The sequence below is a fragment of the Epargyreus clarus genome, unplaced genomic scaffold, assembly GCF_041222505.1.
Source record: "Epargyreus clarus isolate Ecla_fem2 unplaced genomic scaffold, WU_Ecla_fem_2.2 ptg000031l, whole genome shotgun sequence".
Lineage (NCBI taxonomy): Eukaryota > Metazoa > Arthropoda > Insecta > Lepidoptera > Hesperiidae > Epargyreus > Epargyreus clarus.
Window position 1 is genome coordinate 2,534,921 of NW_027332236.1, and position 15,954 is coordinate 2,550,874.

The following is a 15,954-nucleotide window of genomic DNA, read 5'->3' on the forward strand; positions in this document are numbered from 1 at the left end:
AATTACGGGTAACTTTTAACACTCCGAACAAAAACCCGTTTTGCCGCCCTCTGGCTCGGATAAAGTATGTTCTATATTCTGATAAAAATTAATTAAAGATATAACAAACTTTAAAGTAATTGTACCTTGTAAACTAAAATATTTATTTGCACTATAAAATGTAGATTGAAAAGAAAAAAAATATGAATTTTATATTTTTGTAATTTTGACATAAAGATAGGAAACTTTTTCGTATTAAACGTTTATTAAGGCTTTAAGTATATTCCGCGCCAAATTGCTAGTCCGCTCTGAAGTTGTTGCGAGCAGGTGTAGTCATCCAACTTGCTATGGCGACGCAATTCATTTCTATATTCAGAGCGGACTAACAGTTTTACGCGGACTCTACCTCTACAAGACTTATATAGGTTAATGTTAGGATTTTTAAAGTAAATAGTAACCTTCAGCGTTGCACAAGTATACTTATCTTGTGGTCGTGAAAAACGTGTGCCATAAAGTAACTAAGTCTTTAATGCCATAAAAATCACACCGTAGGATATAAAGCAAATAATAAAATAGGTTTATTTGTGGTTTATAAAAAATAAAATCAAATTATGCAAATAGATATTTACAAACTGGTTTCTTTCGTGTAAATAGATAACTAGGCTTAATTACAAGTAAAATTTATTATATCTCATTACAAAAAATGCTTTATTTTAAGGCTTGTCTTATATTTGAATTACAATTTTTAAAATGAAAGAATTATACAAAATATGTTCATAATACCTTTTACTAGTTTAAATTACGCTTATAAGATTGAAGGCGTAAATGAGAAAGCAGTCCAGTGGTAAGTGGCTACCGCCATCCATGGACATCTGTCATCGAAAGACAGTAGACGATAAATTAACCCCAGATAAGATTAGATTCCTACCTGAGGTCGGCTACGGTTGCGCTACCCCTGAGGACTAAGCTGGAATGCCTTAAAAGTATTTATTGCTTACCACACCCTTCAAACCAGAACACAGCAGTGCTAACACTGGTGTTATAAGCCAGAAATATTTACCCATATATGCCTATTTACCCATACACACCTATATACCATACGTATACATTATATAAGCATTACATACGCTTCCCAAAACGTACACATATTTTAATCGTGTGACTATTGCAGTTTTCATTTCACAGATCTAGGTCAATTAAAGTCAAGCAATTAACCGATTGATATTACATCAAATAACAAATTTATTTTACATAAGATAACAACATTGTCGTTGACAACCTAATTGTGCGTGCAACGAATATATCAACAACATTAATGTTGTTTTGCAATCAATTAATGCATTCTACAAATGAATATGAATATCAAATGGTACATGATACAGATCTTAATTAGTTATCACTTGCTTTAACGGTGTAGAAACACATCTTTTTTTAAGGTGGTAGAACCCTTTGTGGTTTGACACCGGCGTCACCACCGCCACACCTATTTCTACCTAATAACAGCAGTGTTAGACGCTGCTGTGTTCCGGTTTGAAGGGTGTGGTAAGGGAGACAGACTTTTCCGAGGCGTTCCAGCTTAGTCCTCAGGGGTAGCGGCGCATCTGTGGCCGACCTTAGGTAGGAATGTCTAATCCTATCTGGGGTTGATTACAGATGTCCATGGGCGGCAGTAGCCACTTACCATCAGGTGGACATATACTCGTCTGCTACTCCTATATTATAAAAAAAACATCGTGAGGAAACCTGTACCTTTAGATTTATAAAAAATATCTCAAATGTATGTGAAGTCTACTAATACGCACTTGGCCAGCGTCGTGGACTATGGCCTAATCCTTCTCATTCTGAGAGAATGCCCGTGCTCAATAGTGGAACAGTAATGGGTTGACGACGAAGTATTTTGCTAAGTTACCCTACGGGAGTTGGATGGGTGACCGCAAGTGGTTTAACATGCACGACCGTGCTTCAAAAGGCTCCTTAGGCCATCGGTCACGGTTGCTCAGAAATAAGAAATTCTGTAAAGAATCTACGTTGTAAATTATTTTGATTTTAGCGGGTGGCAATCGTTACAAGAAAATCCGACACCAATTGCCTACTTACCTACCTACCACCAAACTCTATTTGAGCAGCGTGGTGGAGTATGCTCCAATTGTAGGGAGAAACCTATGTCCAGCAGTGGAAATTAAAAAAAAATGTGAGCCGTCACGGGACGCCTGGCAGATGTGAAACATAGACATTATTTTGTAAAAGTAATATGCAGAAAAGAACATATTGTGATGGGAACTACGAGTAAATATGTCATAATGATAAAATAAAATATTACGATTTTTTTCCAGATAACGATGACTATTTATTGAATTCGATTGCGCATGGCGACGCGTCGCCACACCGTACACACTACTGCATATAGGCTGTATATATATACCATCGTATAGCGTGGCGCCACGGCATGCGTCGCCACGCCAGAAATCGGTTTTACGTGCGGCTATAGATGTTTCACATCAAAAATTGCTTCCTCCCTGCCCCGGGGGAGCTCCCTGTAAGTTTTTCTCAAGTTTGTTTTATCCATGTCTATAGTGGATTAAGCAGGACTAACAGAATTTTGCTTTTATTCTTGTATGTCGCATGATATATTACGTATGACATGTCACAAAAAAACGAACTCAGCTAATGAAGTAATCAAACAAACGTATCGAATACACATTTTATTATCAAAAATAATTTACACATTAAATTATTATTACACACTATTAGAGACTAACAGACAAACGACTAACAATCATTTACTTTAGAATATAGCAATTCCGTATCTTGTCTATTTCTAACCGTCCCTTTCATCTCATCCTCTATTTGTTGTAACGTTTTATCCTTTGTTTCAGGAAGTATGAAACGCAATAATAATAAAGCAACAAACAAACAAAACCCATATATAGCATATGTCCCTTCAACACCAGTCTTATCAATCATCATTGGAGTCAGCTTCATGACCAAAGTATAGAAGGTTATGAACACTATTCCAGATAAAAATGACCCTGCAGCCCTTTGCTGTAATGAAAACACTTCCCCTGTTAAGGCAAAAGCTATAGGAACTATCCCTATATTTGTTACAAATGTATGTATTAATATTACTATCGGTGTCAGCCATTTTATATTACTCATAATTGGATGCCTACATAAAAGTATAGATAAACTGACTAAATACATTAAGACTACTGAACAGAAACCTAGATTGAATAATAATGTTCGTCGTTTAAATATTTTCACAGTGAAACATGAGATTAATAAAGCAGATATCAAAATACAATCCGCAGCAACAGATATGTACATACCGACTGATGTACTGTTGGTTATTTCCACGATAATTTGAGTCATGTACGCTAGAATGAAATATCTGCCACAGGAATCTAAACTAATAGTTGCTAATGTTGCTATGAAGAAAGACTTTCTGAAATCTTTCGTCAACAGCAGTTCGTCTGTTTGGTCTTTTTGAAAATGTTAATATTACTTTCTTTTCGTTTTTCTTCAATATTCTTTGCTTGCGCCGCGATTAACTCTTTCAATTCTTTATTCGCTTCTTGAGAATCACCACGGTACCATTTGAAGGCTGTAGTGCATTTATCAAATTGTTCCCGCATGGCGTAGTATGAGGGGCTTTCGGCACAAATTATGAAGATAATGATAGATATAGAAGCAGGAATTAAGTTAACAAAGACTATAATTTGTCTCCAGTCTAAAAAAAATCCTAAACTGTGACAAGCGAGTGAACCTACTCCTAGTGCAGCCTTATTGAGGACCATGAAGTAACCTCTTCGCTTCGGGGCACTACATTCACTAAGAGCCATTATGGAAATGAAGAGTCCTCCTGATGATAAGCCTTGGGTTAGCCTTGCAAATAGCAAAGAGTGAACATCATCCGCTACATAGTAGATTAGGCAGCCAACGACGCAGAATAGGTTTACTACTATGTTGGCCATTTTTCTGCCAAAGAACTCGAACACTGGCGACATAACGGTGAAACCAACGAGTCCAGCAATGCCATGAGCTGCAGCTGAAAAATTAAAAATAAAAATTAGTATCTCATAGCTTTACATTTTTTTTAAATAGGTGATTATCAGGAATTATCAGAAAATCGTATCAAAATCCGTTAAGAGGTTAAGAATTTTCCTGTAGTGAGTATGAAATTCTTTATCGGCTCATAATAGAAGGTACAGTCGAATATTCTTCAACCTTAAATTTTGGTTACCGATTTGCTTCGTCGATTATTTTTTGCATTATGACATGCAGACCATCTGATAATAAGTTGTCATCTGGTCACTGCTGCCAGTAAACATCTGTAATCAACTCCAACAAGGCCACAGTTGCTTCTGCCACTGAAGAATTGAAATAATTTATATTATACATTTCTCTAATAGTACAGTTTCCTTACCAGATAGTAGAAGCGTTTAACACTGCTTATAAGGCAGAAATAGATATGACGGTTATATTATAGCCTGATCCCTAAGGGTTCTACCTAATATCAAAAGATGAAACAGTTGTTTTTGACAAATCCTTACCAATCCAAGAAGCTTGATCAGGTGTAGCCTTGATGGTAGCATCGGGTGCAAGGATAGCCGGGTTCAACACCGACGGGAACGCAATGATGATGCCCCATGTGAAGGACAGTGAACACACTCCGATTAGAAATAGCACCTGAAACATTTTAATTATGATTATTTAATTATATTACCTGAACCACGTGTATAAGCTGTTCTCAAGAGTGATTACGAACCGTCTCGCTCAAAAACTTGACGACGACTTTTTCGAGGCGTTCCAGCTTAGTCTTTAGGGGTCTTTAACCAGTGCGTCTTGCCGGCTATGACCTACGCTGCCGAAAGGTGGACTCTGACTTTGGGACTAGTCCACAAGCTAAAGGTGGCTCAGCGAGCTATGGAACGAGCTATGCTCGGAGTCTCTTGCGGGATAAAATCCGTAATACGGAGATCCGGCAAAGAACGGGAGTAACCGACATAGCTCAAAGAATTAGCAAACTGAAGTGGCAGTGGGCTGGTCATATATGTCGCAGAACCGATGGCCGATGGGGCAGGCGAGTTCTCGAATGGTGACCACGTATCGGCAGACGGAGTGTAGGACGCCCACCGGCACGCTGGACCGACGACCTTAAGAGGGCTGGTGGTAGTGGCTGGATGAGAACAGCGGAGGACCGAGTGTTATGCTATGTCGAGCAGTGGAATAATAAAGGCTGAAATGATTGATGATGATGATGAATTATATTACATATTTATAGAAAAACTAGCTGACCCGGCAAACGCTGTGTTGCCATTAAATAAAAAAATGTTAAGGGTGAACAACCCTTATCACTTAGGGGTATGAAAAATAGATAGTAGCTGATTCTCAGACCTACTGAATACAGATAAAATTTGGTGAAAATCAGTAAAGCCGTTTCGGAGGAGTACGGTCACTAACATTGTGACACGAGATTTTTATATATAACTAATTACTAACTTGACGTTATTTTTTAAGACTGAAGTCGCAAACAAGTAGTCCATCTGATGGTAAATTACTACAACCTAGGGACATCTGTAATTATCAAGCTTAACTATTGTTATCAGGGCGAAAAAGATGTGGCGGTAGTGCTCCGGATTTAAACCACAAAAGGTTCTATCGGCTTTAAACGGGAGGTTTTCAAGATTGAAGTACGAGCATCCATGGTGGACTGGTAAGCCTACTGCCGCCCATGGACATCTGTAATCAACCCTAGATAGAATTAAATATTCCCACCTGAGATCGGCCACAGATGCGCCACTACCCCTAAAGACTAAGCTGGAACGCCTTGGATAAGTATGTCTCCCTTACTTACACCCTTCAAACCAGAACACAGGATCGCTTAACACTGCTGTTATAAGAAAAAGGTGTGACGATGGTGCCACCGGTTTCGATCCACAAAGGGTTCTACCACATTCCCTTCTTATTTCTAAGTACTTTCTTTAATTTCTGTTCTGGATGCAACATACGCATAGTCAATAAAAATAAATTATTTTTATTTTGTTATACATAAATTCATTTTGCAAGATGTAGGGATAGTCTACCTGACCTTATGTGGTCACTCACTCTTGGAATTTTAATGAACTATAAAACGTAGGACACGTGTCTCACTATAAGCGGTACGCGAATATAATTAAGAAGATATTGCAAATAACTAAGGGTAAACTACAAGAAAATTAAAGATATACTGTTTTTTTTTGTTTTTTGAATGGTTGCATATGAGAAACATTTTTCTTTATAATAAAAAATATATTTTCGTATTCTTCGCCTAAAACCCTTTTACTATTAATCATGGAAGGTACAAATCTCTAAGGTTCGACTCCGGCGGCACCACCTCCACACCTATTTCTGCCTAATAACAGCAGTGTTAAGCGCAGCTGTGTTCTGGTTTAAAAGAGTATAGTGAGGGAGACATACTTGTCCGAGGCATTCCAGCTCAGTCCTCAGGGGTAGCGGCGCATCTGTGGCCGACCTCAGTTAGGAATATCTAATCCTATCTGAGGTTGATTACAGATGTCCATGGGCAGTAGTCGCTTGCCATCAGATGAACTGCAGGATACTTACTACCTCAATATTATAAAAGAAACACAACATTCTCTTACACTTTCTCTCTCTTTCTCTTACAAACTCTTTACACGTATTTAGCTGGGTCCATATATTATATTTCCTTGGGATCGTGGCCTACCGGTATATACGTACATGAGCATGTAAATTACTATTAGTGACGGGGCTCTTATCGGTTTAATTTTCTCAATCCTGAATGAAACTTTGCTTGTTTTATTTAAATAATTGGCCAAGTTAGTCGAACTCGCACTCCAAGGGTTCCGTACGACCAAATTTTCATTTATTTTTTACTCTTATTATTTTTTATCATAGCAACCATACAAGTAAATGGATTGTGAGAATTGTGAGAATGGATTGTGAGAATTCGACCTGTCTACCTATTAATATACATGTTATGCTCAATAGACATGGTGAAAAACGCGGAAAACATGCAGTTTCTTGGCGAACCCGATTTTTTTCTGTGTTCGTTGTTCCAGCAGCCACCGTTTTACGTGTACGCAGTAAAAATATCAACTGTATTACGGTTTAAAAAACAAAGCCCGTGACAATAGGGTTACGTTTTTAACCTTTGGATATGGAACCCTAAAAACTTGGTAATATATTAAATTAAAGTATACCTACATACCAAGGTTTACCATGAAAATATGATTTGATAAGTCTAATGATAATAAGTTCATGATGGGAGTTCAATGTCACCTTTGGCGATCTTTGAGGGCGAATACCTACTCCGGACAGGTATTTTAAGGTAAAACAATAAAATCTAAATCAGTCCAAAACATTAACCTATTAAAATAATGAAAAATTGTACATTTTCGGTTTTAGAAAAAAAAATCTCAAAAAGCGGAACCCCTGTATAACAAGCCGCAATGATGTTTGAACCACTTGAGTCGGTTGTGATTTCGAAATATTTGAACATACATACATAATAAATATAGTTCAAAAAATTAAAAAACACGCTTTTATGATAAAATCAACTAAAAAGTAGAGAATAATTTTCAATCTAGGAATCAATTAAGGAACAGTAAATTGTATAATTGTGAAAAAAGCGTGGAGTGCTCCACTTATCAATTTTCGAAAAGCACCCTTACTTACCAGTTTTATCGAAAAAGTAACTAGGACCAAGTTGTAGCTCTTAAAATTCTCTACGAAATAGGCCTTATATTTTTTCTCTAAAACCTATCATTATTCAGATATCGCGCTTGTAAGAATTGCGTTTTACACGATATGCACATATTTCCACGACACCTGTGAAATAGGATACTCAGCGCGTTTTTTTAACGTGGTTTCCTTGGGAGGCCTATTCCACGAACCTTTATGATGTTATTTTCAGCAACAATACTTATTTAATAGTATGAAGAATATTGATATTGAGTTCAACTGTCGTTCTAATTTTTTTGTTACTTAAATATATTTGTTTATAATACTGGAGTAGCAGACAAGCATGCAGTCCACCTTATGGTAAGTGGCTACTGCCGCCCATGAATATGTATAATTAACCCCAAATAGGATTAGGTATTCCTACCTAAAGTCGGTCACAAATGCGCCGCTACCCCTGAGGACTAACTAAGTTGGAACGTCTTGGAAAAGTATGTCTCCCTTTCCACACCCTTCAAACCAGAACACAGCAGCGCTTAACACTGCTGTTATGAGGCAGAAATAGGTGTGGCGGTGGTGCCGCCGGAGTCGAACCACAAAGGGTTCTATCACCTTCAAAAAATCTGATTCATACTCGACTTATATAATCATGTTTTCTTCGATTTATTCTTCGTCTCCTTCTTCCTCCTCTTGCTGAATGTCTAGAAATTGTTCAAACGAAGATGAATCAGTTGTCTCTGTCATCAAAATCACATGATTCTTCCTCTCTTGTGACCAAATGGACCATTTGAGCAAGACAGACCTTAGTAATTGGTACACGACGAAGAACTGAAGAATTGTTTCTTCACCTCAAGCAACAATCAAATTACGAAGGGAATTCGGCTTCTTCTTGTTACGTATTTATGAAGCTCCAAAAAATATTGCGCAGATACATAGCCATGGCAATACACATGAAAACTTGAACAAATATTAATATAGCCAACATTTTCAATGTTTAATACCCATTGTAATATGATGCTTTAGAATTTTAGGTAAGTAGCTAATATAAAAGAGTTTGTTTAGTACATATTTCTGAAAAAAAGAAATAGAAGAAAACGTGATTGTTGAAGTTGAATATGAAGAGTATAAATTAGATTAAAGTAACAAAAAATTAGAACGACAGTTGAACTCAATAATCAATATCAATAATCTTCATACTATTAAATAAGTATTGTCCCTGAAAATAGCATCTTAAAGGTTCTTGGGATAGTTCCCCCATGAAACCCATGTTAAAAAACCCGCTAAGTACGCCATTTCACAGGTGGGGTGGATATCATATAAAACGTAATACTTACAAGCGCAATATCTAAATAATGGTTTTAGAGGAAAAAATTATAAGCACCATTTTATAGAGAATTTTAAGAGCTACAACTTTGGCCTGAGGTATTTTTCGATAAAACTTACCGATTTTGAGAAAAATCCAAAAAACCGAAAATTTTGATGTTTGACCCCGAATAATTGCCGACGCACACGTCGGATCGATGGGGACTTTTGACACTTTATTTGTAATGGTAAACCCAAGTTCTCTAAGAAAATTCAGCTTTCCCGGAATTTTAGCTATTTAAATTGTCTAACTTAACCGGACTATAAACTAGCTGACCCGGCAAACGTTGTGTTGCCATATCATTAAAAAAATGTTAAGGTTGAACAACCCTTATCACTTAGGGGTATGAAAAATAGATAGTAGCCGATTCTCAGACCTACTGAATATGTATATGAAATTTGGTGAAAATCGGTAAAGCCGTTTCGGAGGAGTATGGTAACTACTCGTAACACTATGACACGAATTTTATATATAAGATATTCTATGTTATAAATAAACAATAGTAGCAGATGAGCATGCGGTACCCCTGATGGTTAGTGGCTACCGCCGACCACGGACATCTGTAAACAACCCGAGATAAAATGAGAGACCTACCTGAGGTCGGCCACTGATGCGCCGCTACCCCTGAGGACAAAACTGGAATGCCTCGGAAAAGTCCTCCCTTACAACACTCTCCAAATCAGAATACCGTAGAACTTAACACTATTGTTATTAAATAGAACTATTAATTATTATTTTATGTGATTTAAAGTACTAACCTGACGCACAACAAACACGTTTGTATCACAGCACATAACGATAGGAATTGAAACAAAATCCTGAGTTATACAACTTCCACACAAAAACACATTAAAACTTGAACAAATATTAATTGAACAAACGTTTTGAATGTTTGCTGCCCATTGTAATAACTTTAGAATTTTAGGTAAGTAGCTAATATAGCAAAATAACAATTCTGTAGGCACTACTTAAGGGTCAGAACATTGTACCTTCGAATCAGATGATTACCTTTTATCTTTATTTATAAGTTATATGTATTTAAGAGAGGGGATAGGTCTCAGGCTTAAGTGGGGATATCAAAACTGAGTTTTTCTCAATGATACAATTGTCATTTAGATTCTCGCTTCAAATAAGGACTGCTTTTGTAAGAATTAAATGTTGAAGTCATAGGTTGGCAACTAAGTTCCCGCCATTTTTTGAGTTTATTTTTCAATGAAAATTAATAACTAAGTAATTACTTAATAATGTATTATACAGTTTTGTTTACAACTTCATTGTACGTTGATTATGGCTTTCATTTAGTCAAATTGTCAATTACGTATTGAACGAAAATCCGCACATAACAATTTAACATTTATTTTTTTATTTCTATTTTTAGATTAACTAAAAATATATGAATTCTGCGAGTACTAAAGGCCCTCTTGCGAATGATATACTCATATAAATTAAAAAAAACAGTAGGCTAAAATATTAAATGGTATGAGAAATATTGAAAATATGAAGAAATAGCGAGAACGTAGCTGCCAGACGAAGATGATTGGAAATCTTTTTTATAAGATCATCATCATCATCATCATCATCAACCCATTACTGTCCCACTGCTGGGCACGGGTCTCCTCTCAGAATGAGAAGGATTAGGCCATAGTCCACCGCGCTGGCAAAGTGCGTATCGGTAGACTTCACATACCTGTGATATTTTTTTTTTATAAATCTCTGATATGCGGGTTTCCTCACGATGTTTTCCTTCGCCGTTTAAGCAAGTGATAATTAATTTCTAATACGCACATAAATTTGAAAATCAGAGGTGCATGCCTGGGATTTGAACCTGGGACCCCTCGATCGAGAGGCCGCGTTTCTTAACCACTAGGCTATCACTGCTTTTTATAAGATAAAAGTAGCAAACTTGCAGGCAGCCCAACTGACGGTAGGAGGCTACTGCAATCCATGGACATTTTTAATTGGCTCCAGATAAGATTAGGTTGACCCTGAGGTTGGGCACAGATGCATTGCTAAACTATGTTGGAACGCCTCGGATATGTATTTTTCCCTTCAGCGGAATACATCAACACTGCTGTTTGTTATAACATTTGTAACATAAAATACACATAAAATACACATGCGCATCTGTAGCCGACCGGTAGGAGTATCTAATCCTATCTGGGGTTAATTACAGATGTCCATGGGCGGCAGTAGTCACTTACCATCAGGTGGAATTTAAGTAAAATAAACCGTCTAAAATTATATATACACTTATACATATTACATTGAAAACATTCAAACACAAAGGTCGTGTACGAAATTACAGGTGAACACACTATTTATTTTATTGGCGTCCTGTGTATTAAATATATTAATATTATGATTAAAATTTTGCATACAATATTAATTTACATATTATACTTTGATATTATACTTTAAATATGAATTAAAATACATACATTGAATAGAAATGAATTTATTAATAATACAATATTATTTTTTAATACATTACACAATTAATTTAAATAGGGTTTGTTTATTTTTTTAAAATGAACTCGTTCGATTCTCGGCGAGGGATAAATATAGATATTTTTAAAATTAAATATGCTGCAGTTAATGATGCAGTTTGAGTTTTTATCAAAATCGGCATCGTAACTCCTTTCAGCATTTTACATTTTTTTTATAATAGGAGTAGCGGACGAGCATGCAGTCCACCTGATTGAAAGTGGCTACTGCCGCCCATGGACATCTGTAATCAACCATAGATATTATTAGATATTCCTACCTGAGGTCGGCCACAGATGCGCCCCTGAGGACTAAGCTGGAACGCCTCGGAAATGTATGTCTCCCTTACCACACCCTTCAAACCGGAACACAGCAGCGCCTAATACTGCTGTTATTAGGTAGAAATAGGTGTGGCGGTGGTGCCGCCGGAGTCGAACCACAAAGGGTTCTACCACCTTCAAAAGATGTGAGGTGGAAAAGTAGTGAAGGTGTGTCAGGTACGCGTTAAATGTACCTAGTTTAGTATCTAATTTTATTGATCTGTGTAATCTTGCAACCTATATAATCAGTGTTTATATGAAATACAGAGTAGTATTATTCGAGCATTCCTAAGTTTTATGTGGCACCTACATCCCACCTTATATGGGGACTCTACCGAAAAGGCAGACACGCATTCCGCGAATTTGAGACGCTACCATATTAGTAACAATAGGCCGTGTGTATAATTATCGGATTGCCAAAGTAGATGCGCGTGTCGTTTAAATATACCACGAAATCTACAAAAATGGGAAAACAACAATCTAAGGAGGAGAACTTCATTGTCCAAAACGCGACAGCTGGTAATATAAAACAGCCTAAGAAGATCCGGTTTTAGGCTCCTAGATTTACCTACCTTACATGGACGACGCGGTGATTGAAATTTAAACTATCGTGTTAATATTTTTTTTTAATTAGAAACTGATTAAATCAAAATCCAAAATATATTTATTACGGTCTACAAAAAGGGTTATTTAGCAGACAATGATTGGAGTCATCCTTTGAGCGTTTTATTGCTTGTGCTGGGTGGATCCGCTCTTCCATAGCATATTTACAGTAGACTTACAACTAAATGTTTATAACAGTATTTAGTTATTATTACGTATTAAGGAAGCAAAAGGAAACTTATAGCTAAATATTTATAATAGTATTTAGTAGTTCATTGTGTATGTGTGTAGTAGCAGTGATAGCCTAGTGGTTAAGAAACTCGGCCTCTTGATCGAGGGGTCCGAGGTACAAATCCCAGGCACGCACCTCTGATTTTTCAAAATTATGTGCGTATTGCAAATTAATTATCACTTGCTAAACGGTGAAGGAAAACATCGTGAGGAAACCTGCATACCTGAGAGGTTTATAAAAAAAAAATTCAAAGGTATGTGAAGTCTACAGGTACGCACTTGGCCAGCGCGGTGGACTATGGCCTAATCCTTCTCTTTATGAGAGGAGATCCGTGCCCAGCAGTGGGACAGTAATGGGTTCATGATGATGATGATGTATGTGTGTATGTGTATGCGTGCATTCGTGTGTGTGTGTGTGTGTTTGTGTGTGTGTGAAAGCGTAAGTTGTTAAAAGTATACTTATATTTTAAAATGAATCACTTACAGGTACTTAATGTATTTTATTTTACTCTACGTTATGGTGGTAAGTTATGGATATTATCGTAAAATTATATAATGATTTAAAGGAAATTAGAGAGTATTTAATAAAATTAAGACTGAAACGAAGAACAGAAAGTATTAGAAAGCAAATAAATGGAGATAAATGTAATTTATGACCAGTACAATTTGTCGTTAACTGATTTTAAAGATAAGGTTTCGAAAAAATATTTGAGTTCTCAAGATATTTTATTAATAGAAAATTATTGTCATAAATTTTTAGTTACGTGAGGATATTTTATTATTGTGTCAAAGTGAATCTGATTCGTTTACAAAAATGAATTAATTTGATTTTTAAAACTGCCTTAAACCTTTTACCAGTTATGACAAACGAGGAATCTAACACCAAACAATTAATTGACAATATCGAATATTATAGTTCTATATTAAAAGATAATACAAAATTTAATTAATTTTGTGCTAAAAAGTAGACTGTCCCAAGAGGCTAAGATAAAGTTAAAATCTAAATATGATACTGTCAGAAATTTAATTGATCATCAATGAAAAGTATTTTAGTATGTAAAAATCCTGCAACGGCAATACAGAATAAATTACAAAATATTAAACAAATTGAAATGTCAATTTCAGATTATGGGAAAGAGATAACAGAGTTATTTGTAGATTTGACGATTACGCAATCCGACGATAATCATCGCAAGAAATGAAAGATGGAGTTTATCTAGCAAGTTCTAACTCCTAAAAATGGTTTAATACCTATTCGAATATTAAATGCCACTCATACGGATATAACATTAAGGGAAATACAACCTAAAATTGAAAAACTTTGTGAATATGACATTTGCTTATTTAAAAAATCAAAGAATAATTAAGATAGGGTAAAACAATTGTTTTCTTTAATGAAGTTGCAGCATTTAAATGATGAAGAACAAAGAATTATTATAAATGTTTGCGCGAAATATGCAGATATATTTTACTTCCCTGGAGATAATTTTTTTTTTATTTTTTTTTTTTTTATAATATAGGAGTAACAGACGAGCATGCAGTCCACCTGATGGTAAGTGGCTACTGCCGCCCATGGACATCTGTGATCAACCCCAGATAGGGTTAGATATTCCTACCTGAGGTCGGCGACAGATGCGCCGCTACCCCTGAGGACTAAGCTGGAACGCCTCGGAAAAGTATGTCTCCCTTACCACACCCTTCAAAACGGAACACAGCAGCGCTTTACACTGCTGTTATTAGGCAGAAATAGGTGTGGCGGTGGTGCCGCCGGAGTCGAACCACAAAGGGTTCTACCACCTTCTGAAGAATGACCTTCTGAAGATAAATTAAGTAATACAGATGTATACACTCATTCTATTTCTATAAAACCTAATACTAGTCCTATTTTTTCAAAACAATACCAAGTACCATATTCTTAAAATGATGAAGTTAAAAATCAGATTAAGAAGATGTTAGAGGAAGGTATAATAGAATCAAGCAAAAGCGACTGGTCTAGCCCAATATTATTAGTACCTAAGAAATAAAACTCAACGGAAGCAAAAAAAAAATAACAAAAAAATTAAACCGACTTCTATGTTAGTACGTAAAAAATAATTCAAATAAATGTTGGTTCAGTACATAGGTCTGAAGTTGGCGCTCAATATATTTCGTTAGATAACGGCGTAAACAGCGTGTCCAATATGAGTGCCGACTACTTTATAATTGTACTGTGCTATTGCTTATCATCGTCAGGATGTTGCTGGAGCTATTCCGGACACGGTACATCAGGGAGCTGCATTTTTTTCTCATTATGATGTAAAAACAGTTTACATGTGCTTCTGCAAACATCCCTGATGCACTACAGTACCTTGGTAGTCTCATCAGCATCCTGAAACCATTATTATATTGAAGTCTAAGATCTTGGGTGTAATTATAAGCAATGGGGTAAAAATTAATTGATGACGATAATAAAGAAAAAAATAAACAGGCAGATTCTTATACAAAAACGAATATATTATAATATACTAGTGGTGCCCGCGGCTTCGCCCGCATTTTAAAGAAATAATATGACATACATAAACGGAAAATTTGTACCTGCATTGGAATGACAGTGGTGCCATCTGTCGAAAATTGGTCTTACTAACTCCCAAAACCTTGTGGGCTTGGACAACAACTTTGCTAAAGATCATCACTTGATCAAATGCATAGTTTCCGATTCTATAACTACTTACGAATTAAAAATTAATTAAAAAAAACCTTTTCCCACGCACTAAATTGTGAATCTAAACCATTCTCAAGTCCCCTTGAACACACACAACAAATTTCATCAAAATCAGTCCAGTCGTTTAGAAGGAGTTCAGTGACATACACACGCACATAAGAAATATATATATATATATATATATATATATATATAAAGATGAACATTTTAATAATTATGTGTTTACATATATAATACAATTTTATTGTCACGAATTTATGATAAAAAACAGGTGTGTTATTTATTATGGTGTACATTATATATTGTATGAATGCATTATAGTTATGAAGGATTTTCTTTGGCCTATTTGATATAAATTTCAACCTAATATTTGACGTTCATTTTAAAGGTGGTGGCAACCTTTGTGGTCCCACTCCGGCGGCACCACCGCTACACCTATTTCTACCCTTTTTTGTTTACGAGGGGCAAAGCTTAAAAAGGTACCCGACGACTTGGGAGCGACGTCGGATTATGTGGGATTTTTACCGCATTAAACCCCTCCCCCCCTGGCCGTCCTCAGCGCTTGGTGGGGAACT

The 15,954-nt window shown here is 36.1% G+C and overlaps 1 protein-coding gene across 1 annotated transcript; it reads right to left on the reverse strand.

Moving 5' to 3' along the window:
- Positions 1-2,935: 2,935 nt before the first annotated feature.
- On the reverse strand, positions 2,936-4,984 carry LOC140754888 (facilitated trehalose transporter Tret1-2 homolog). The gene is made up of 5 exons (XM_073090049.1): positions 4,979-4,984; positions 4,530-4,665; positions 3,482-4,024; positions 3,132-3,404; positions 2,936-3,021 (listed from the first exon to the last, which is right to left on the reverse strand). The coding sequence occupies exons 1-5, from the start codon at positions 4,982-4,984 to the stop codon at positions 2,936-2,938; spliced, it is 1,044 nt and encodes a 347-aa protein (XP_072946150.1).
- Positions 4,985-15,954: the final 10,970 nt, after the last annotated feature.

What these genes read in the sequence shown, in the direction of transcription:
- LOC140754888 (XM_073090049.1), bottom strand. An exon ending in TGATCAAGCTTCTTGGATTG is followed by an intron (nt 4,025 to 4,529) that starts GTAAGGATTTGT and finishes TTAATTTTTCAG; the next exon opens with CTGCAGCTCATGGCATTGCT. An exon ending in ATGTAGGCATCCAATTATGA is followed by an intron (nt 3,022 to 3,131) that starts GTAATATAAAAT and finishes TTTTCATTACAG; the next exon opens with CAAAGGGCTGCAGGGTCATT.